General features: G+C 39.8%; 1 protein-coding gene across 2 annotated transcripts in view; it reads right to left on the bottom strand.

Annotated features, from left to right (window-relative positions):
* Positions 1-24686, bottom strand: part of UNC80 (unc-80 subunit of NALCN channel complex) — a 237327-nt gene that overhangs the window by 42458 nt on the left and 170183 nt on the right. For both annotated transcript variants that reach the window (XM_077154956.1, XM_077154955.1), the window contains 4 exons: positions 23579-23847; positions 22085-22219; positions 21025-21163; positions 20297-20393 (listed from right to left, as the gene is read on the bottom strand). In XM_077154956.1, the coding sequence (XP_077011071.1) occupies positions 20297-20393; positions 21025-21163; positions 22085-22219; positions 23579-23847 (640 nt within the window). The remainder of the gene's footprint in view (positions 1-20296; positions 20394-21024; positions 21164-22084; positions 22220-23578; positions 23848-24686) is intronic.

The raw sequence follows: 24686 nt of genomic DNA, 5'->3' as shown, positions 1-24686 counted from the left end.
TAGAAAAGCCATGTCCTTTAATCTTCATTCAATATTGCTGGGTAGGATCTTTTTTTAGCTTCCATGGAGATGTGACCTATCCAACTGTGGGTGATAACTTCTGATTAGATGGTTTCATGGAGATATGTCTCCACACATTCAAGGCAGGGTTGCTTGCTGCAGCCCTTTAAGAGAGAACCATTTTTGGAAAAGCTTTAAAGCCATTAGAACCAACAGAGCCCACAAAGAAACCTTTGGAGATGTTGAAAGAAAACACCCCCAGGGAATCCTTATGAAATGAGAAGCTAGGAGAGAAAGCTAGCAGACATTGCCACGTGCCTTTCCAGCTGAGAGAGAAACCCCGAACATCATCAGCCTTCTTGAAAGCAGGTATCTTTCCCTGGATTAATCTGGACATTTTAATAGCCTTGCCTTAATTTGAACATTTGTTACAGCCTTAGAACTGTAAACTTGCAACTTAATAAATTCCCCATTCTAAAGGCTCTTCCATATCCGGTATATCGTATTCTGGCAGCTTACAAACTAGAACAGTAGGAAAAGGCAATTTTCGGAATTTGATGGGCTTGGGGGCAGTTATGAAACTCTGTGGCTTACTACCTCTTTGGCACTTAAAAAGTGAATAAAACAAGTGGTAGCCTCTGCCTGGAACACATTTTGCCTTTACTTTGTCCTTATTCCTTTAGGGATAGGAAGGCTTCCCCGGCCCAGCCTTCCTGGGGCTGGGTTAGGACCCCCAGAGCCCTGAGATTCCCTCTATGGCCATGCAATTCACATCCAAATTCCAACCTCACTGCACCACCATTGAGGCTGGAAGATTTCTGTGGGCAGGACTAGGTCCAATTCACTTCTGGGTCACAAGGTGAGGCCTCACTAATTGCCAGTCCAGCACAGATCCAGAACCAGCATAGGTAGGATGGCTGCTGAAGATGGATTACTGACATGCTGCTAAGTGGTGGGTAGTGACTGGAACCTGCTAAACCTGGCTCTGGCCCATTTGCCTCTTTGCACCCCAATCCCAGGCCAAGGGCCTTTTGGTGCCAGGACTCTACCCACTGGCCTGATTATCCCTGACTGAGGCTCAGGATGTCCATGAGTGTGGGCTGAACATTTGAGACTGTATAAACACCATTCCCTTTCTCTTCAATGAGTAAGACCTTTAATAACCAGCTCTAAGACTATGTGATGTCTTCTCAGGCCCCTCTTGTCCCTGAATCATTTTCTAACAGTGATCCAACATACCAAGTACTGTTGTACCCACATGCCTTGTATATCTGTCTATCCACGACCAGCTTGAGGACTCACTTCCGAAGGCCTGTCACCCAGCCCAGACATGGGACCCAGCATGCAGTGCGCTTGTTTGGATGAAGGAATGAACAACCAGATACATTTATACATATCCCATAATGAATGGTCTTCAACGAGGTCCTTTACTAAAACAACAGTTTAAATGTGTCATCAATAGTTATTAGATCATATAGAAGTACCATCTTAAAAAAAATCAAAAATAAAAAGTGAGCGAAAAAGTCAGTTCTGTTTCCTATAATAATGGAGTAGCTTGTTGTTGGCTAACTTCTTACTAGAAAGCCTGGACAAAACCCAAAAAATATATCTGTGAAGGTATCAGATAGATGCCAAAGCTGCTAGGTATCTCTCAGAGGTGCCAAGATTCTGAAGCAATAAGAAGCTTTTTCAGTTGAGCCAGACATTATGCAACTCTTTTCTACCCCAGGCATTTACCAATTTTTAAATTGTGTAGGGCCAAGGGGTTCAGGACAAAGCCAAACAGAAGTGTCAGCTAAGAAGCTGGGAAGCCAAGCAGAATTCACTGCCATATTGTGGAGCTGAGGAAATGCATATTGTAATTTAGGGCCCTCCAAGTAGGTATAAGCCCATGGAAGGTCTATATCCTAGGAGTGTGAAATAAAACAACCTTTACAAAGACTGAAACTCAACTATGAACAAATACGTCTAAGGCTGACCAAAGATGTTATGCCCCTACTTAAGTGCCTGTCAGACAGAAAATAAATCATTTCTGGGGGAAGATAACATCAACCAGGCCCTTAAACTACCTCCACTTTTTTTTATAAAATGTCCAGTTTTCAAAAATTACCAGTTATGCCAGAACCAAATGGTCAAACCCAAGGCAAAGAACAATCAATGGAAACAAAGCTGTAAATGCTCCAGATATTGAAGTCATCAGACAGACTTTAAAATAACTGTGATTAAAATGTTGAATGAAGTAGATGACGAAATGGAGAATTTCATCAAAACCATGAAAGATATAAAATAATTAAATGGAAATTCCAGAATTGAAAACTAAAGTAGTTAAAATTAAGAACTAATTCTGCTCAGTGGGAGAATTTTCGCCTGCTATGCCAGAGACCCGGTTCGATTCGGGGTGCTTGCCCATGTTAAAAAAAAAAAAGAACTCAAGAGATAATTTTAACAGTAGATTAAACAGCGGAAGAGATGACTGTGAACTGGAACAAAGATCAATAACAAAATATCGAGACAGAAGGAAAAATGCTGAAAAATACAGAAAAGGGCATACAGATATAGGGAATGGTGTAAAAGCCAGTTATATGTGTGAATGTGGCTTTATAAGGAGAGGAGAGAGAAAATGGGACAGAAGTAAATTTAAAGAGTTACTGGTGATGAATTTTACAAAATTCTTGAAAGCTATCAAGATTCACTTTCAAGAAGCACTCAATCCCAAAACATACAAATGCAACAAAACTCAAAACTAGGCATCAGAGTCAAATTCCTGAAAACCCAAGGCAAAGAGAAAAATTGTAAAAGCATCTAGAGAGAGAAGACACATTAATTTCAAATATGTAATATCTTACAACTAACTGATTTTCAAACAAAATGATGGAAATCATTAGACAATGCATTGTCTTCTTATAATCACTAAATTGCTAAGGTGTCCTCTATGACAAGGGAAAACATTTTTCAAAATTAAGCAAAATAAAATGTCTCAGGAAATAAAATTACAGAATTTATTGCAAGCAGATCTGCAGCAAAAAAATATTAAATATATGAGAGTTTTTCAATCACAAGGAAAAGTATTGCATATAGAAGCATGAGGATTCTGGGGGCAATGAAGGAACGGTAAATGTATAGGTAAATATAAATAATTTTGATTTTATAAACAACAATAATTATGCTTAATGGGTTTGAAATACATGCAGGACTATAAGACATGATAACATTAGCAAAAACAGCTGAAGGGAAGTAAAAAGAGTTAAAGTGATCTAAGGCTATGGAATTCACTGATAAAAGAACTAAATCATATTAGATAATTACAAGGCAAGAATGTAAGTTGTAAACACTGAAAGAACAAAAGGATGCAAAATAAACTAATAAAGGAAAAAAGCGGACCAATAAAAATACTTGGTTAAGGCCCGGGCCAAGATGGCGGCTTAGCAATGTGCGCGTTTTAGTTCGTCCTCCAGAACAACTACTAAATAACCAGAAACAGTACAGAACAGCTCCCAGAGCCACGATAGTGACCGGACACACAGCGTACCCCAGTCTGGACCAGCTGGACCGGCTGCGAGTCTCCAGAACCGTGAGTTCCCCAAGCCACGGCGGCCCGTGCCCGGCGCCCCTCCTCCACAGGCGGCTTCCCGGAGGGAAAGGAAAGAGACTCTAACAGTAGCAGGGACTGAGTCCAACCAAACACCAATTGTGGCATTAATACACAAATTCTGACTACTAAAAATAGGCCCCCAGTTAAGGCGAAACTGGTCAAGGTGGTCACTTATTGGGCTAACCGAAAAAGAAGAAAGGGGACGAAATGGAGGCTTTTGTTGCTGTTTCTATGGAGGTTTGGCTGCCTCTGGATTCAGCGGCGGGATTACACAGGCTGCAACTGCCCCAGGCATAGGCAGAAATGGACTGCTTTCAGGGCTGTCTCCCGCCTGAGCCTTCCCCAGGGGAGGGATGAAACGCAACTCAGGTGGAATCCCTCTCTCAAGGAATTCAGACCCCAGGGCTTGGCAATTTGAAGCCATTAAAACCAGCCTACAAACTCTCCTCTGTCTCCACCATGCCCCCAGCAGGGAGAGCCTTCCAAAGTTAAAGGAGTCACAACAACTTTTGCTGGTGGGACCCGCAGACAGACAAGCGCCACATACTGGGAAGGATAAGAAAAACAGAGCCCAGAGACTTCACAGGAAGGTCTTTCAACCTGCTGGGTCTCACACTCAGGGAAAACTGACACAGGTGACTCCTTCCCCCTGATAGGAGGTCAGTTTAGTCCGGGAAAACCCGGCTGGAGTCTGTAATACCTATGTAGACCCTCCTAAGGGTGGGGAGGGAAAAGGCACCTTACAAGCAGGACAAGAAACAAGAAAACAAGAACTGAAAAATTACCCTCTGTTAAACAAAACTTAAGCTAGAGGCCCAGAAAAAGCTGAACTGAAGATCGAAGAACAGATAGACAACAAACTCATCTAACAAGAAAACCCTAGGTAAGAGAAGTGAAAGCAATCTCCAGAATAAACTAATTAAGGTAATTAAATGTCTAGACGCCAGCAAAAAATAACAAATCACACCAGGAAAATTGAAGATATGGCCCAGTCAAAGGAACAAACCAATAGTTCAAATGAGATACAGGAGCTGAAACAACTAATTCAGAATATACGAACAGAAATGGAAAACCTCATTAAAAACCAAATCAATGAATTGAGGGAGGACATGAAGAAGGCAAGGAATGAACAAAAAGAAGAAATGGAAAGTCTGAAAAAACAAATCACAGAACTTATGGGAATGAAAGATACATTAGAACAGATGAAAAAAACAATGGAAACTTACAATGGTAGATTTCAAGAGACAGAGGTTAGGATTAGTGAACTGGAGGATGGAACATCTGAAATCCAAAAAGAAACAGAAACTATAGGGAAAAGAATGGAAAAATATGAGCAGGGACTCAGGGAACTGAATGATAATATGAAGCACACAAATATATGTGTTGTGGGTGTCCCAGAAGGAGAAGAGAAGGGAAAAGGAGGAGAAAAACTAATGGAAGAAATTATCACTGACAATTTCCCAACTCTTATGAAAGACCTAAAATTACAGATCCAAGAAGTGCAGCGCACCCCAAAGAGAATAGACCCAAATAGACGTTCTCCAAGACACTTACTACTCAGAATGTCAGAGGTCAAAGAGAAAGAGAGGATCTTGAAAGCAGCAAGAGAAAAGCAATCCATCACATACAAGGGAAACCCAATAAGATCATGTGTAGATTTCTCAGCAGAAACCATGGAAGCTAGAAGACAGTGGGATGATATATTTAAATTACTAAAAGAGAAAAACTGCCAACCAAGACTCCTATATCCAGCAAAATTATCCTTCAAAAATGAGGGAGAAATTAAAACATTCTCAGATAAAAAGTCACTGAGAGAATTTGTGACCAAGAGACCAGCTCTGCAAGAAATACTAAAGGGAGCACTAGAGACTGATACGAAAAGACAGAAGAGAGAGGTGTGGAGAAGAGTGTAGAAAGAAGGAAAATTAGATATGACATATAAAGTACAAAAGGCAAAATGGTAGAGGAAAGTACTACCCAAACAGTAATAACACTAAATGTTAATGGATTGAACTCCCTAATCAAAAGACATAGACTGGCAGAATGGATTAAAAAACAGGATCCTTCTATATGCTGTCTACAGGAAACACATCTTAGACCAAAAGATAAACATAGGTTGAAAGTGAAAGGTTGGGAAAAGATATTTCATGCAAATAACAACCAGAAAAGAGCAGGAGTAGCTATACTAATATCCAGCAAATTAGACTTCAAATGTAAAACAGTTAAAAATACTTGGTTAATCCAAAAAGAAATGAAAAAAGGAGAAAATAATCCAAATAGATGGGACAAATAGTAAAGATGTTAGATTTAAACTTAAAATATAATTAGTTATATTAAATGCAAACAGAGTAAATACTCCTAATGAAAAGACAAAGATTATAAGAGTTGATTGAATAACAAAACAAAGCTCAACTATATCTTGCTCATAAGAAACACTTGTTAAATATATGAATTTACAAAATTTGAAAGCAAAAGTAAGTGCAAGGGCAGTGCAATGGTGGCTCAGTGGCAGAGTTCTCACTGGCCATGTCAGAGACCTGGGTTCGATTACCGGTGCCTGTCCATGTGAAAAAAAAAAAAACAAGACTACAGACAAAGCTTTCTTCACCAACATAGTTGCAAAAACAGTAAACAAAATACTAGCAAACCAAACCCAGCAATACCTAAAAATGATAACATATCAAAACCAATTTGGGCTTACTGCAGTAATGCAGAGAAGTTTTAACTTTGAAAATCAATCTGCGTAACCTACCACATTCACAAACTAAAGGATGAAAATAATCTTATATTCATAGCTGTAAAATAATAACACTGATTAACCATTCAAAACAAAACTCATAGTAAATTAAGAAAAAGGAACTTCCTTAATCTTATATAGTCTAATACATCAAAATTCCACAGCAAATATTCTTGATGATGGAATATTCGAAGTTTTCCTCTTGAGATGAAAAATGGGACAAGGACATTTACTATGATCAATATTATTCTATTTTGGATTAAAAGTTCTAGCCCGTACATTAAGGGCAGAGGAAGGAATAGGAGATATAAGGACTAGAAAGGTTGTAACCAAAATGTCATGTCTTGCAAATGCCATGATTATTTAAATGGAAAACCCTAACTGATCTAATGATAAAATATTAGAATTAATAGGTTAATTTAGCAAGGTAACTATAAAAAGTATCTAAAATCAAGAATAAACAATTAGTAAATGAAATTTAAAAATTAAATAACGGAGAAAAGTTTTAAAGACTTAAATAAATGGAGTGCTAAATCTGTTCTTGATTTAGGTCATTCAATAATATAATGATGTCAATTGTTCCCAAATTAATATATAGGGTCAATGCAATCCCAGTCAAAATTTTATTTCTGTGGTTATTAAAAAGTGTACTCTCAACTTTAAATGGAAACAAAGGACCAAAAATAGTGAATAAAATCTTGAAGAAAAACAAAGGTGGAGAACTTATAGTGCCAGATATAAGACTTATAAAACTATAATTAAGATAGTATGATATCGGTACAAAGATGAACAAATAGGCATATAAAAGAATAAAAAGTTCAGAAACAAATCCACAGACACTTGATTTATGCCAAAGACAACACTGCAATGCACTGGGGAAAGATGAGTCTTTCCATAAATGGTGCTGGGTCTACTGGATAGCCATATGGAAAAATAAATATTGACCCTTATGTTAAATCATATACAAAAATCGATTCCAGATGATTGTTTATCTAAATATGGAGGCAAAAACTAAAAGCATCTAAAAGATAATAGAAGGGGGGTATATTTGTAATTTTGTGTTGGCTGATTATTTCTTAACAGGACACAGAACGTACTAAAATAAAGGAAAATATTGATACACTGGATTACACTAAAATTAAGAACTCTATTCATCAAAAGACAACATTAGGGGAGAAAAATTACAAGCCATAGAATAAAAGAAGTTATTTAAAATACATATATAAGCAGTGGTATGCTGGCGTGGACACATACTGGGTCCAAAAAGCCTACTGTACATATCTCTTACCTACTCCATAATGTTCTAGTTTGCTAGCTGCTGGAATGCAATATACCAGAAACGGAATGGCTTTTAAAAAGGGGAATTCAATAAGTTGCTAGTTTACAGTTCTAAGGCTGAAAAAATGTCCCAATTACAAGAAGTCTATAGAAATGTTCAATCAAAGGCATCCAAGGAAATATACCTTGGTTCAAAAAAGGTGATGAAGTTCAGGGTTTCTCTCTCAAGTGAGAAGGCACATGGCAAACACAGTCACAGTTTCTCTCTCATCTGGAAAGGCACATAGTGAACATGGTCAGTGTTCCTCTCTCATCTGGAAGGGCATGTGGCAGACAAAGCATCATCTGCTAGCTTCTTCTCCTAGCTTCCTGTTTCATGAAGCTCCCCGGGAGACATTTTCCTTCTTCATGTCCCAAAGGTCGCTGGCTGGTGGACTATGCTTCTCGTGGCTATGTCGTTCTGCTCTGCTCTCTCTGAATCTCTTTCATTCCCCAAAATGTTTCCTCTTTTATAGGACTCCAGAAACTTACCAAGACCCATCCAAATGGGTGGAGACATGTCGTCATCTAATCCAGTTTAACAACCACTCTTGATTAAATCACATCTCCAGGGAGATGATTTGATTACAGTTTCAAACATACAGTATTGAATAGGGATTATTCTGCCTTCATGAAATGGGATTTAGATTAAAACATGGCTTTAGAAAAGCCTAGAAGGGGACATACATCCTTTCAAACCAGCACATCCATGTTCAGGAAATTCATGCTAGTCACTTGTATTGAGTCATTATGGGCATATTTATATGGTCTTTCTCCCACTCTTTAGGCTATGCCCATTCTAACATTTTCACGTAGAAAAGGGCTGTTGATAATATGGGATAGGGGGATGGAAGTAGTTGATGTTGTGGAGAGACTAGCCTCTCTGCATTTCAGGATTTATCTAGTCCAGAGACCCATCTGGAGGTTGTAGGTTTCTGAAAAGTTATCAAAGTGCATGGAACCTTTGTAGAATCTCAGATAAAATCCCAATTCATATCTTTAACCCATTTTATAATTGGGTTGTCTATTCTTTTGCTGTTGTGTTGTATGATTTCTTTACGTACACTGTATATCAAACCTTTAACCGATGTGTGATTTCCAAATATTTTCTCCCATTGAGTTGGCCACCTCCTTAACTTTTTGAGAAAGTCTTTGAGACACACAAGCATTTGATTTTGAGGAGTTCCCATTTATCTATTTTTCCATTTGTTGCTTATGCTTTGGGTGTAAGGTTTAGGAAGGTATGTCCTATTACTAGGTCTTGAAAATGTTCCCCTACATTTTCTTCTAGGAGCTTTACGGTACTGGTTCTTATTTAGGTGTTTGATCCAATTAGAGTTAATTTTTGCATAGAGTCTAAGGTAAGGGTCCTCTTTCATTCTTTTGGCTGTTGATATCCAGTTCCATGCCTATTTACTGAAAAGAATATTTTGATCCCAGTTCAATGGATTTGGGGACTTTGAAGACAATTGACCATCGATTTGGTGGTCTATTTCTGCACTCTCAATTCAGTTCCATTGGTCAATACTTCTATCTTTGTGCCAATACCATCCTGTTTTGACCACTATGACTTTATAATAAGTTTTAATTCAGCAAGTATTAACCTTCCCATATCATTCTTCTTTTTCTTAGGATGCTTTTAGCTATCTGGGGTCCCCTTCCCTTCCAGATTAATTTAGTATCTAGCTTTTCCAAGTCTTCAAAGTAGGTTGTTGGAATTTTGATTGGTACTGCAGTGAATCTGTAGATCAAATTGGGTAGAACTGATATCTTAACTATATTTAACTTTCCTGTCCATGAGCAGGGCATGTCTTTCCTCCTATTTAGACCTTCTTTGATTTCTTCTAGCAGTTATATAGTTTTCTGTGTACAAGTTTTTTATGTCCCTAGTTAAGTTCATTCCTAGATACTTGATTCTTTTATTTGCTATTCTGAATGGCTTTTTTTCCCTTAAGTCACTCGTCAGTTAGGTCATTACTTGTGTATAGAAACATTACTCATTTTTGCACAATAATTTTATATCCCACCACTTTGCTGGATTTGTTTATTAGCTCAAGTAACTCTGTATTGGTTTCTCAGGATTTTCTAAGAATAGAATCATGTCATTTGCAAATTGGTTTTAAATTTTAATTGAATTTAACAATATTGCACTTTGGCCTTTAACGTCAATGTGTTTGGATTCTAACTTGAAAGAGGATTTCATGTTTCATCAGGAATTTGATAATGGGAGAATTTTTAAGTCAAATTTTGGGTTTTTGATGTTGTTGGCATTTTATTATGGAAGAATTTTTATGCCTTTCATTATTGTAGCGTCTTAACATTGTCATTTAATCTCACTGCAGAATCTCTGATATACCCTATTTAACTATGTAGCTGGATATATTCGGTGTAGAAAATAAAACAAAGTAAATTTTTAAACTCAGGTACAAGGTGGGCTTGAAGTTAACGAAATGCATAGTTTTGATCTATTCTGGAACCATTTCTAAAGCTGCGGTTTGGAGAAAGAGCCTAAGGACAGTAGGAGCAGGACCAAGATGTCAGACTGAGATTTACTCTGAAGGCCACAGCCACACCCCTGGATAATCCCTGGCCTAACATTTAATCTCTGTTGTTTAAAACAACAAAAATCTGGGAGTGTTACAATCACATCTTACTCCTCATGCTTTATTCCAGTAGAGAGAGCTTAATTAGTATTGTCCTCACCCTTTATTCAATTGGTTCTGGGGGATGGATAAACCGAGTGGCAAATTTATAAAGATATACCAGGTGCAATCAGCTTGGCACTTTCCTTCTTTCTGGAAGAGCTTGCCAACAGAATAAGAGTTCTCCCCTCCATGCCATGAGTTTTCAGAGCAGTTCTGTGTCTAGTTCTATCTTCCTCCTTAGTCTTTATCAGTTATTGTATTAGTTAGGGTTCTCTAGAGAAACAGAATCAACAGGGACCACTTGCAAATACAAAATTTATGAAAGTGTCTCATGTGACCGTAGGAACGCAGAGTCCAAAATCCACAGGGCAGGCTGCGAAGCCGATGACTCCAATGGATGGCCTGGATGAACTCCACAGGAGAGGCTCACCAGCCAAAGCAGGAATGGAACTTGTCTCCTCTGAGTCCTCCTTAAAAGGCTTCCCATGATTGGATTTAGCATCACTAATTGCAGAAGACACTCCCCTTTGGCTGATTACAAATGGAATCAGCTGTGGATGTAGCTGACGTGATCATGACCTAATCCTATGAAATGTCCTCATTGCAACAGACAGGCCAGCGCTTGCCCAATCAGATGAACAGGTACCACAACTTGGCCAAGTTGACACCTGTCCCTAACCATGACAGTCCACCCCTTGTCAACTTGGCACATATATATATATATATATCACCTTAGACCATACTTAATTTCCAAATGAAAACAAATAAGCACACATTTTTTCTTTTACCTGACAATACTCAACTGTCCTGCATATAACTGGAAACACATTAAATCTCTCCAGAATAGGGTGCAAATCCTTGGGCAACATTCATTCTTAAACTTGATATCTTACAACTTAAATAGTATAACACAAACAAAACAGCATTATAGTCCTCGTTTCTGTAACTGATCACGTGGTCGAAGTTCATATTTATCACTACCTTCTTCCACTACCCATTCCATATTCCCTTTCCCCTCAGCAAGCACTTCAGCTGGCTGTGGTTCTTTGCCTGGTGGGGTGACCCAAACCTTCATTCCTGAAGTCTCAGAGCCATTAGTGGTCCTGCCTGGATTGTGTTGTTGCAGTTTTCCATTGATTTTAATCACAGGGCATGGTAGTACTAATAGACGCCCCAGGGGATCTCCTATATTCCAAGAAAACTCTTCTTTACCTCCATTATGTAGTTGCAGTCCTACTTCCTTCTGATAGTCAGGGTCAATTACCCCAGACAATAATGTAATTTCCTTCTTGGTGTGTTGATCCAGAGGCATAAGTAGCCCAAAATGGCCAGGTGGCAATCTTAACTTCCAGTTCATTGGTATCACTGTTGTTTCTCCTGGAGAAAGCACACCCCGTTTTGGAACTAAAACCTGTAGACCAGCAGAACTCAGGGTAGCAGGGACAGGAAGCAAAAATTTTCCTAGTGGATCACTAGGAGTAATAGTGAGTGGCACCACACCCATTTCCACCCCTTGGTTCCTGGACCCATGGATCCTGGCTATGGGAGAAACAGCACCATACAGCGGACGCTGATTCAGAGCATACACAGCTTCCTGGAGAACATTACCCCAGCCTTTCAAGTTTTTGCCACCTAGTTGGCACCGTAATTGAGTTTTCAAAAGGCCATTCCACCATTCTATCAATCCAGCTGCTTCTGGATGATGGGGAACATGGTAAGACCAGAGAATTCCATGAGCATCCGCCCATTCCCGCACTTCATTTGCTGTGAAGTGTGTTCCTTGATCCGAAGCAATGATATGTGGAATACCATGACGATGGATAAGGCATTCTGTAAGCCCACGGATAGTAGTTTTGGCAGAAGCATTGCGTGCAGGGAAAGCAAACCCATATCCAGAGTATGTGTCTATTCCAGTTAGAACAAATCGCTGCCCCTTCCATGAAGGGAGTGGTCCAATGTAATCAACCTGCCACCATGTAGCTGGCTGGTCACCTCGGGGGATGGTACCATATCGGGGGCTGAGTGTGGGTCTCTGCTGCTGGCAGATTGGGCACTCAGCAGTGGCTGTAGGCAGGTCAGCCTTGGTGAGTGGAAGTCCATGTTGCTGAGCCCATGCATAACCTCCATCCCTACCACCATGACCACTTTGTTCATGAGCCCATTGGGCAATGACAGGAGTTGCTGGGGAAAGAGGCTGACTGGTATCCATAGAACAGGTCATCTTATCCACTTGATTATTAAAATCTTCCTCTGCTGAAGTCACTTCTGGTGTGCATTCACATGGGACACAAATATCTTCATGTTTTTAGCCCACTCAGAAAGGTCTATCCACATACTTCTCCCCCAGACCTCTTTGTCACCAATTTTCCAATTATGGTCTTTCCAAGTCCCTGACCATCCAGCCAAACCATTAGCAACAGCCCATGAGTCAGTATACAAACGCACCTCTGGCCAGTTTTCCTTCCAAGCAAAATGAACAACCAGGTGCACTGCTCGAAGTTCTGCCCATTGGGAGGATTTCCCCCCACCACTGTCTTTCAAGGACACCCCAGAAAGGGGTTGTAATGCTGCAGCTGTCCACTTTCGGGTGGTACCTGCATATCGTGCTGAACCATCTGTAAACCAGGCCCGAGTTTTCTCTTCCTCAGTCAATTCACTGTAAGGAACTCCCCAAGAGGCCATAGCTCTGGTCTGGGAAAGAGAAGGTAATGTGGCAGCAGGAGCGGAAACCATGGGCATTTGTGCCACTTCTTCATGTAACTTACTTGTGCCTTCAGGACCTGCTCTGGCTCTATCTCGTATATACCATTTCCACTTTACAATAGAGTGCTGCTGTGCACGCCCAACTTTATGGCTTGGTGGGTCAGACAACACCCAACTCATGATAGGCAACTCAGGTCTCATGGTAACTTGGTGGCCCATGGTTAAGCGTTCAGTCTCTACTAAGGCCCAGTAGCAGGCCAAAAGCTGTTTCTCAAAAGGAGAGTAGTTATCTGCAGCAGATGGTAAGGCTTTGCTCCAGAATCCTAAGGGTCTGCATTGTGATTCTCCTATAGGGGCCTGCCAAAGTCTCCAGACAGCATCTCTATTTGCCACTGACACTTCCAGCACCATTGGATCTGCTGGATCATATGGCCCAAGTGGCAGAGCAGCTTGCACAGCAGCCTGGACCTGTCGCAGAGCCTCCTCTTGTTCAGGTCCCCACTCAAAATTAGCAGCTTTTCTGGTCACTCAATAAATGGGCCGGAGTAGCACACCCAAATGAGGAATATGTTGCCGGCAAAATCCAAAAAGACCAACTAGGCGTTGTGCCTCTTTTTTGGTTGTGGGAGGGGCCAGATGCAACAATTTATCCTTCACCTTAGAAGGGATATCTCGACATGCCCCACACCACTGGAAACCTAGAAATTTTACTGAGGTGGAAGGCCCCTGTATTTTTGTTGGATTTATCTCCCATCCTCTTACACGCAAATGCCTTACCAGTAAATCTAGAGTAGTTGCTACTTCTTGCTCACTAGGTCCAATCAACATGATATCATCAATATAATGGACCAGTGTGATGTCTTGTGGGAGGGAGAAACAATCAAGGTCTCTGCGAACAAGATTATGACATAGGGCTGGAGAGTTGATATACCCCTGAGGTAGGACAGTGAAAGTATATTGCTGACCTTGCCAGCTGAAAGCAAACTGTTTCTGGTGGTCCTTACTAATAGCTATTGAGAAAAAAGCATTTGCCAGATCAATAGCTGCATACCAGGTACCAGGGGATGTATTGATTTGCTCAAGCAGTGATACTACATCTGGAACAGCAGCTGCAATTGGAGTTACCACCTGATTGAGTTTACGATAATCCACTGTCATTCTCCAAGACCCATCTGTTTTCTGCACAGGCCAAATGGGAGAGTTGAACAGGGATATGGTGGGAATCACCACCCCTGCATCTTTCAAGTCCTTAAGAGTGGCAGTAATCTCTGCAATCCCTCCAGGAATACGGTATTGCTTTTGATTTACTATTTTGCTTGGTAAGGGCAGTTCTAGTGGCTTCCACTTGGCCTTTCCCACCATAATAGCCCTCACTGCACGAGTTAGAGAACCAACGTGGGGATTCTGCCAGTTGCTCAGTATGTCTATGCCAATTATACTTTCCGGAACTGGGGAAATAACTACAGGATGGGTCCGGGGGCCCACTGGACCCACTGTGAGACGGACCTGAGCTAAAACTCCATTGATCACCTGGCCTCCATAAGCCCCCACTCTGACTGGTGGTCCAGAGTGACGTTTTGGGTCCCCTGGAATTAATGTCACTTCTGAACCAGTGTCTAATAATCCCCGAAATATCTGATCATTTCCTTTTCCCCAATGCACAGTTACCCTGGTAAAAGGCCGTTGGTCTCCTTGGGGAAGACTTAGAGGAAGGTTAACAGTATAAATTTGTGGCAGTGTAACAGGTTTCTCCCCCATAGGGACCTGGCCTCCCCTTCATTCAAGGGGCTCAGGGTCTGTAAACTGTTTCAAGTCTGGAAATTGGTTAAGGGGCCGTGACTCTGTGTTTTTGTAATTCAGGTTAGACTTCTGTTCCCTTGACCTAGAACTCTTTTGTTTATACAGCTCCAACAAGAATTTAGTAGACTGCCCTTCTATTGTATTTCTAGGCACCCCATGATTTACTAGCCAATGCCACAAATCTCTGCGTGTCATATAATTTTGATGCCTCCTTTGAGTTTGTTGTCTATTATACCCACGTCTACCCTGTCTTTGGTGATTAAGTGCTGCCACCTGGCTTCTGCCAACTCGGGATCCTGTCATCCCCATTGTGTTTAAGGATTCCAGCTCAGTGACAGCAGTTCCTACAGTAATATCTGACCTACAGAGAAGTGCAACCACAGAGCTCTTGAGGGATGATGGTGCTAGTCTCACAAATTTATTTCTCACTGTTCTGGTAAAAGGTGCATCCTCTGGACATTCCTGGGGTGTAAGAGCAGGCTTTGCATGATAAATCCACTCTAACATCCCAATCTCTCTAAGCCTCTGGATCCCCTCATCTACATTATACCAGGGCAGTTCTGGCATTTCAACCTCAGGTAATGTTGGCCACCTTTTGATCCATGTTTCAACCAACCACCCAAACAAGCTGTTAACACCTTTTCTAACTGCTCTAGCTGTAACATTGAATGCAGAATCTCTGCTTAGTGGGCCCATATCAATAAATTCAGCCTGATCCAGCCTTATATTCCTCCCACCATTATCCCACACTCTTAAAATCCATTGCCACACATATTCCACTGATTTCTGTCTATATAAATTGGAAAACTCACACAGTTCTTTTGGAGTATAACGTACCTCCTCATGTGTGATACTTTGTACCTCACCTTTAGGGGCCTGTTGGGACTTTAGTCTAGTTATAGGTCTAGAAGAAATGAGGGGTGGTGGGGGTGGGTCATGAAAAGAATTAGAAATATCTTCCAAGCCATTTGCTTCAGGGCTTTCATTTGCAGCTTCATCTGGTGAAACAGGATTAATAACTCTAGGGCTAATCCCTTCAGGAGGAGGTTGGGTGGCCAATTCCTCAAGGCAGGCTGGAGGTGGGGCGGCTATGTCCTCAGGGCAGACTATTACAGGGTTATCTAAAGAAGGCTCAGCATGGTCTAGGGTTTCAACCTCACCCCCAACATCATTATCAATCCATATGTCACCATCCCATTTTTCAGGGTCCCACTCCTTTCCAATCAATGCCCTCACTTTAACGGCAGACACCATGCAAGACTGAGATTTCAGTTTAAGTTGTAAAGTTGCTACTCTAACAATAAGATTCTGAGTCTGATTTTCAGAGATCTCAAGTCTACGGCTACAGGAAATAAAATTTTCCTTCAGGATACTCATAGAAACCTCTACATCTTTCAGACGGCACTTAAGCTTCTTGTTTGAAGCCTTAAGCCCATCCCTTTCACCCTTTAATGTAGACAGTGTATCTAACAACAACCAACCAACATCTCTATAACTCTTATTTCTACAAAACCCTGTAAAGGTGTCAAAAACATTATCCCCCAGAGTCTGGCTTCGTACAAGCGAAGCATTAGGAGAATCGAATGATGATATTTTGACTATCTCCTTTGCCAACTCAGTCCATGGATTGGGAGTGTCATTCTGATTACGGGAATCAGAGTCCTTAGTGTCTCTGAGCCCAGTCAGAGTAGAAAACCATTCATAAAAACCCATGTTTAAGATTCTGTTCCTTAAGAACCACTCCTGGTACCAAGATGTATTAGTTAGGGTTCTCTAGAGAAACAGAATCAACAGGGACCACTTGCAAATACAAAATTTATGAAAGTGTCTCACGTGACCGTAGGAACGCAGAGTCCAAAATCCACAGGGCAGGCTGCGAAGCCGATGACTCCAATGGATGGCCTGGATGAACTCCACAGGAGAGGCTCACCAGCCAAAGCAGGAATGGAACTTGTCTCCTCTGAGTCCTCCTTAAAAGGCTTCCCATGATTGGATTTAGCATCACTAATTGCAGAAGACACTCCCCTTTGGCTGATTACAAATGGAATCAGCTGTGGATGTAGCTGACGTGATCATGACCTAATCCTATGAAATGTCCTCATTGCAACAGACAGGCCAGCGCTTGCCCAATCAGATGAACAGGTACCACAACTTGGCCAAGTTGACACCTGTCCCTAACCATGACAGTTATAAAGGCAAATTCCGCCTTATCTTTGTTGATTTGTTTGGACTGTGGGCTAAAAAGTGGGAGACTAGTCATTGTGCCTTTCCCCTCCTCCGAGAAACCCCCAACTCTTAGGACTAGTACTGGTTCAGGAATTACGGAAGAATAAATCTGGTCCTCAAAATGGCTATGATATTTCACTCTGAAAAGGAAAGCAAGGATTTAGAACAGAGGTTGTGGCAAGAATAAACTGCATGCATTTTCTCCATGGGGTTTCTTAGGTTTACAAATACGGTGGTAAGAGGCAGAATGGCATGAGGCAACTTCACATTCAGTACCTCAAGACAACTGATCAACAAATTTCATGAGACATACTACAAAAATAAATTTCTATAGGAGCTGAGTCAAGAGAGACTATTTGTAGCCAGGGGACAGGGGATGTATTATGGAATAGGGGCAGAGATCATCTTACAAGTGAGTAGGATGTTTTGACCCTACCATTTGGTTATGCAAGTGATGGAAGACTATAAAAGCATTGTATTATATATTTAATCTTGAATAATAAAGCAGTCTGGGTATATCTGACAAGTTGTCAGTTGCTTATGATTTCTTCTTGGATTAAAATCCATTAAAGACTTAAAAAAATAAGTACAAACACCAATTCATAATATTCTGAAATAATTATTTAGCTTAAAATAAACTGACTATGGCTAAAACATCACTTAGCAAAATTTGTTATCAATGAATAAATTGAACTGTTAGAGGAACTACATTTGTGACAGCAATGAAATCTGGCTTGCAAACTGATAGAAATAATGAGCAAAACCTGAAATACACAAGCTCAAAATGATAAATCTCTAATTGGCAAGTTTGATATAGACCAAAATAAAATAAGTCTTATAAAAACTAACCAGTGAATTTAATCTTTACTTTCACATAGAAAGAAAGTGATCCCTATGAAAATAACTGATAAAAAAATGAAAAGGGAAAATTTGGAAGTGGCTGATGTGCAACATAAAAAGACTGATCAAGGAATTAAACCAGTATAAGGAAATTAACTTTGGAAAATTGCCCCTTAATGATAATTTATCATGATACAATTTTGATTAAAATGTTTGTATTTTAAAAGTTTAAATACTGTTGGGCTCAAAGTGTAAGGACAAAATGTCCACCGAGTTAAAATAATACAGCTGCAAAAATGGGGTCAACATTTTCCATTCTAACTGAAAACCAGGAACAAGTTTAAAGAGTATGGGAATGTGATAAATGAATAATAAGGAGATAATGATCATACAGAAGAAATTCAGAATTTGGAATGATCTATAACACTGTAAACCCCAAGTAACTGCATCCCAAGTAGATTACTGCCTTTTACTTTCAGACCAATTTTGTTTTTCTACCCAATGTTCCACAAACCAAGATCTACAGATGTTCCAGGTTAGGCTTGACTAGTAGGTTGAAACCAGACTGACTTGAACGTGCAGGTGCTGGCTCTCTGGCCCTCTTAACCAAATGAATCACTAGCCATGTTCCTTTCACTTTGAACTTTAGTCAGAGTCACAACTCAACCCAAGAACATGGACAGATCATCAGTTGATCTGAGAAGGTAAAGTCAATGGAGGTGACTCTGGCATAGATCAAAACCAGAATCCTGGAGGTGGAATGACACTCAGGCAACATTTATATTCTTGCTCTTTGTATGACAGGAATTCACAGTCTCAGTTCTTTACATGTATATCAGAAAAATGCTAACCCAAAATCTGGAAGTCTGAACGGAGGAGTAACAGCCTGGAATGAATGTATCAGTCCTTTCTCTCGAAAGTTAGAGAAAATGGAGGTTAAAGTAATGAGATGATTACTGCCAATCTCAATTTTTTTTCAAATGATTTTCTGATCCCAAAGAAATATCTGGGATGGAATTACAGAAGGGAGAAATAGCAGGAAAAATCCAGAGTTGGCTGCTGTCTGATTCATCTATTCCATAAATGTCTACTGTTATAGCTTCAATGCAACCGAGTACCATGTTGGACACAAGAGGATAATTACAGATATATTAAGGATATGGTGTTTTAGTTTGTAAGCTGCTGGAATGCAATATAACAGAAATGGAATGGTTTTTAAAAAGAGAATTTATTAGGTTGTAAGTTCACAGCTCTAAGGCTGTGAAAAATGTCCAAATTAAGGCGTTGAGAGAAAGATACCTTAACTCCAAAGAAAGGGCTGATGAAGCCCGGGGTTTCTCTCACAGCTGTGAGGGAAAATGGCAATATCTGCTGGCTTTCTCTCTTCATTTCATAAGGCTTCCCTGGGGGTGTTTTCCTTCTGCATCTCCAAAGATCTCTCGCTGCGTGGGCTCTGTTGGCTCTGTTTTTTTTCCAAAATGGTTCCCTCTTAAAGGGCTCCAGTAAGCAAACCTACCTTGAATGGGTGGAGACACATCTCCACAGAAACCATCTAATCAAGAGGTACCACCCACAATTGGATTTCACATTTCCAAGGAAACAATAAAAAGATCCCATCCAGCAATACTGAAGAGGATTAAAGAACATGGCTTTTCCGGGGTACACAACAGTTTCAAATTGGCACATATGATAAAATAAAATCTGCTAAGCATCTTATTTATGGATTTAGGTATTGTAAGAAAAGATCAAGTTAGCATGAGAAGTAGAGAAGGAGAAAGTTCTTACACTGATACAATTGGAGGAAAAGTCAAAGGGTTGGTTAAACCAGCATTATGAAACATATTTAGAGGAGTGGACCCATAGTACAGTATTTTTAGGGAGGTGCACTGCATAAAAGGGGGCTATCCAAAATCCATTTGAGTTACCATCTCTGCTTTAAGAAGACTTCTTTTAATTTCACATATCAGTTTATGTATCACACTAGAGACAGCATCCTGAAATTGGGATGACACTCTCCACCTGAGCCTTTCATATTTCTTGCACTTGGCTCAATGTCAGGCAAGATTTATATTCTTGCTTTTTATGTGACAGGAATTCTTACTGGTCCTTGAAAGAGTTTTTGTAAGTACTTTAAATGTCTGTTATGAAGTTCTGTTTGCTATTAATTTAGATTACACATAAGGAAAATATTTTCTAAGCAAAACTAAATGTCTTAGCTACTGCACAAATTCCAAATTAGGGGATTTCCAGTTACTGAGGGTCTACTATATTTTCCAGAACTTTGCTATGACAAGATTCCTAAATTTTGCTTCTAAAAACTTACCTCATAGAACATTACAGGCTGATATTACCAAACATAACCCTTGCATTCATTGAGTTTTCTTTCCTTTGCCATCTTTACTTACCGCAAGGCATAGACTAAAGGGCTGTTATTACCTTCTGAAGGATTCAGGAGCATATGCCACCACAGTGACACAGAGCTTTATGGCTTCACTGATAGAGAATGTCAGGTCCTCATTTCCATAGCAGAAATCTGAAAGGACAAGGCACAAAATCAGAATGGATTCTGCCAGGGATAAAGAAGAACTTGCTATAAGGACTAACATTTTCTTTCCAATTATATTTTGTAGCCATAACTTTCTTAGATTTTATTCCTAAACTTTAAAAAGTTTTCCATTTTTCCATCCAAAGGAGGTGAAAAATCTGTTTACTGCTTTTGAATAAACCTGCAATTGTATCAGAAATAAAAATGCTTTTTGGGAGCAGTTCATAGACAACACTGATGAATATTTAGATGGTCTAAACATGAGGTCTGGTCTTTGAATTACCTCTAGCTTTACATATTCCATGATAATAAACAATTACTTAGTGGGGACATTCACTTAGACTTGCCTAGGATAAACCAATTTTTGGAAAACTGCAGTGCTAGATCAGTGTTCCATCTAACATCATTCGAATATAATTTTCCTGACAGAGAAATCCTTACTCTTTAGGATCCTTAAGATATTTAAGGAAAATTGGAGATAGAAAAATGTCTTCATTCAAGTTACACCACTGGTCTATTTATTTTTGCTGTTCTGATGCAGTTTAAAATATTCAATATAGGGTTAATTTTTTCTTTAACTGCAAAGAAAAAAAGCATGTCAGGGGAGTTTTGCTTTTACCTAACGACTTCAGAGGCTTCTCAGCTTTAACCAACTCTAAGATGTCTAATATATCAGTGGTCTCTCCTTCCAGAGACTGCAGCAAGTCAAAAAGGCACTGAGCTGACACGCCTTTGCTGGGCCCGTTATTGGCAGCATCCTGTACAAAGAAAAGCAATTTTATTTTATGATTCTCACCTCAGTACTGATATGGTTTGACCAGGAATTCTAATTTCATAAACACGATCACCAACAACAATTACAACCACATCTACCTGGTTGTCTGCTTACATAATTCTTCATCCACCAACACTACTGCATGATTTTGGACCTGACTTTTCAGGCTTCTAATAAATGCTAATTTACTACAAAAGAGATATTTATGTTCACTCACAGAAATAGAGAAATATGTGCATTTCATGATGGCAGGACTCAGAGTTCTCAAAGGAGATTTCTATACTGGACTGGTTGAATACTTCTAAATGTTGCTTGGGGAACAGATGATTATTTTAACATTTTTGGGAATTCTGCAGATCTTATTTGATAATATCTCCCCAAAATAGAGATAGTTGCCATTTCAAATCTATTTAAGATGGCCTTGATTCATTCACTAAAACAATGACTATTTATTAAATTCCTACTGTGGGTCAGGTACCATTCTGTGCACTGAGCTTATAGCAAAACAACAACAAGGCAAACAAACAAATAAACAAAAACCACAGACAAAAGTCCTGCTTTCATTGAGCTTAAATTCTATTGGTGGAGTGTGGTAGAATCATAAAAGTGAAACAAATACAAGGATAACAAGTGAGATGATGATAAATGCTCTGAAGAAAAAGAAAAGGAAAGCAGGGTAAACGGTAGATAGTAACAGAAAGGAATAAGGATTGAGAAATCATCTTTTTATCATTTGCTACCTTCTACCTCTTTCATTAATTGAACAGTAAAATGTGGATATATGGTCTGCCTATTTCCTAGAGGCTGAGATGAGGGTCAGCCACAAGAGAAGTGCCTGTCTACTTGAAGAGAAATGAATTATGGCAATCCTGTTACATCGGTCAAAGAAAGAGAGCTTACTTACAGGGAACTCCAGGAGAGGGGCAACACTAGCAAACAACTGCAGCACAAAGGGCTTCCGATGTAGAATATAGAACTGGTGGCAGGCAAATTCAATGGCTTGACGCAACTGGGGATTGCTTTCATAGTCAGAGTACACCTACAGAAAAATGTCACATATCAGAAAATACCCTGACAACATATCAAAGTTGTGTGTGCTTTTCAAACTTGTAGCCATGGGAAGTAGCTAATTTCATAAACTTGTTGAGGGGAGTCTAAGAGAGTATAACCTTCTTAGACAGGAATTTTGTAATAAACATAAAAGTAAAAATCTAAAAATATTTCTTCCCAAGAAGTTTGTGACTAGGACTTTATCCCATGGAAAGAATTGGGCAAATTTACATAGCAGTATATTTAAGGTCTGCTGTAAGGATTTTTTTAATAAAAGTGGAAGACTTGAAATAATTTATTCATAAAGGGGGTTGGTTAAGTGAATTATGGTACATGCATACAATGGAATAATATGCGGTTACTTAAAATGGTAATAGAGTTAAATGTAGCTACATGAAAAAATGCCCATGATATTTTTAGTGTTATATGAGAAAAAGAAAAGATCACAAACTTGACTGTATGGTAGGATTCTACTTTTGTATTTTGTTTTGTTTCAAAAGGTGTGTATTGTGTGTCTGTGTGTGTATAATAGTACACCAGAATTTTGAAGAAATGTAAACAACGGTTTTGTCTGGGAGGGAGGATTATAGGTGATCTTTATTTTTTTAAAACTTTATTTTCTGAATTTCCCTCAATGTAGTCAGTAAAAAAGTTACACAAATTGGAAAGAACTACAACTATTTAAAAATATTTCAGAGAACCCCAGTGATATGAAAGGTCAATTCCTTGCTGCTGATGGCTGAGCAGGCTCCACTTTGTACAGACATGCACTACTTTCATAATTTATATTAAAATATCTGTAAAAATAGAAAACTAGATGAGCACCCAGGCCCACCCTGAGTATAGTAAATATTCGTGGAATAGAATTACTCATTAGCCATAAGTAAACAGAAACACTCCTGCTAAGCCCAGTCTTCCAATCCTATCTTACCAAACGTAAACAGCAATGAATATCTCTGTTCAAATACAGATCAGAGAAAAACATCAGGTGAACATTTGCCAAAACAGCAGTGGTTCTCAAACTTTCTAAGGTTTCATAACCACCTGGAATTCTTGTTAAAACACAGACTGCTGGGCCTCAACCCAAGAGTTTTTGATTCAGTAAGTGTAAGATGGGAACCAAAACAAACACCCAGGGGTGCGGATGCTGCCGGCCAGGGACTGTGCTTCGAGAACCACTGGCATCAATGGGAAGGCATATGCCACGCCCAGGGTAGAATGGAATATTGTGAATTCTTGAAAATGTATAGGAGGATTTCATTAACAGTTTCAGTTACACATCCTGTTGAACTGCTAGATATGAGCAATACTTGAGTTAGTTTCTGGCTAGGAGAGGGATTCCCGGCACCTGCAGCATGGTTGGAAGGATCCACTGGTAGCCACTGAGAGAGAAGAGATGATTGAAGTGCACAGCTGTGTTGATGACAGTGGCTGCATACTGCCTGAGGAGGGCGCTGTCTTCGGGGTGGAGGATCAGAGCCCCATTAAAAACGTTGAGGAAAAGCATGATTTCATCTCCCCAGGGAAACTCGCTGGGCATGCCCAGGAACATCTCCTCTAGGAGCTGGATCCACAGGCTTTTCTGAAGAGTATCCAGGCCAAACAGTTCCTTCCCAGCTGTGAGAACATGAAACAGAGGAGACCATATTAACCCCATGCCAATCCTGTCAGCGTGAGAGGACAACAAAGCTGAGCGTACTGCTGCTTTCCATTTGTCCTGATGCAGGAATATAAAGATCCACTGCTGAAATGTTTTCCAGCACAATATTGCCTGGTCTTGGCATAACACTTCCTAGCTCTCAAAGGACCTTCATCATCACCTCTTTGAGTCAACTCTGTGGACAAGACAGGGCAGACATTTGCAGCGTTTTGCTGCTGAATAAGCTGTGGCTTTAAGAGAAATGATTCAACTGGAAAATGGCAAGGCTGGAAGTAGTCCCGGGTCTTCTTACTAACTATTGATCAGACTAGAGCTCTTTCCACTATAGCTCTGTGGCTTCTGGATGAGAAGGTTGAGGTATAGGAATATTAATTTAAGTAAACTGCCCCAAATTAATAACAGAAATAAATCTAGGTGTTATATCTGGTCTCTCTCTATTCCTTTCTCTCTATCTCTCTCTCCTTCCTTTTTCTTTTTCTTTATTCCAGGTATAATTTGACAGAAAAACACATTCATGTAACCAGTACCCCAACCAATACATAGACCATTTCCATCACCCCATAAAGTTCCCTCATGTCTTTTTCCCAGAAATTCACGGCCTGCACCTTCCACAGAGAGGAAATCACTGTTCTGATTTCTGTCACATTAGGATAAACTTCATATAAATAGTAGCTCTTTTCCTAGTATACTGGTTTAATAATGCCATACCACTTCTTTCAGTTGTCTGTAATAAGCTTAGAACAGTGGTCTCAAAGTTTGGTTCTGGGAAAAGCAAATAGTTAAAGTTCTCAGGTCT

This window comes from Tamandua tetradactyla, chromosome 3 (assembly GCF_023851605.1).
Source record: "Tamandua tetradactyla isolate mTamTet1 chromosome 3, mTamTet1.pri, whole genome shotgun sequence".
Taxonomy (NCBI): domain Eukaryota; kingdom Metazoa; phylum Chordata; class Mammalia; order Pilosa; family Myrmecophagidae; genus Tamandua; species Tamandua tetradactyla.
This window is presented reverse-complemented; position numbering and strand designations above follow the sequence as displayed.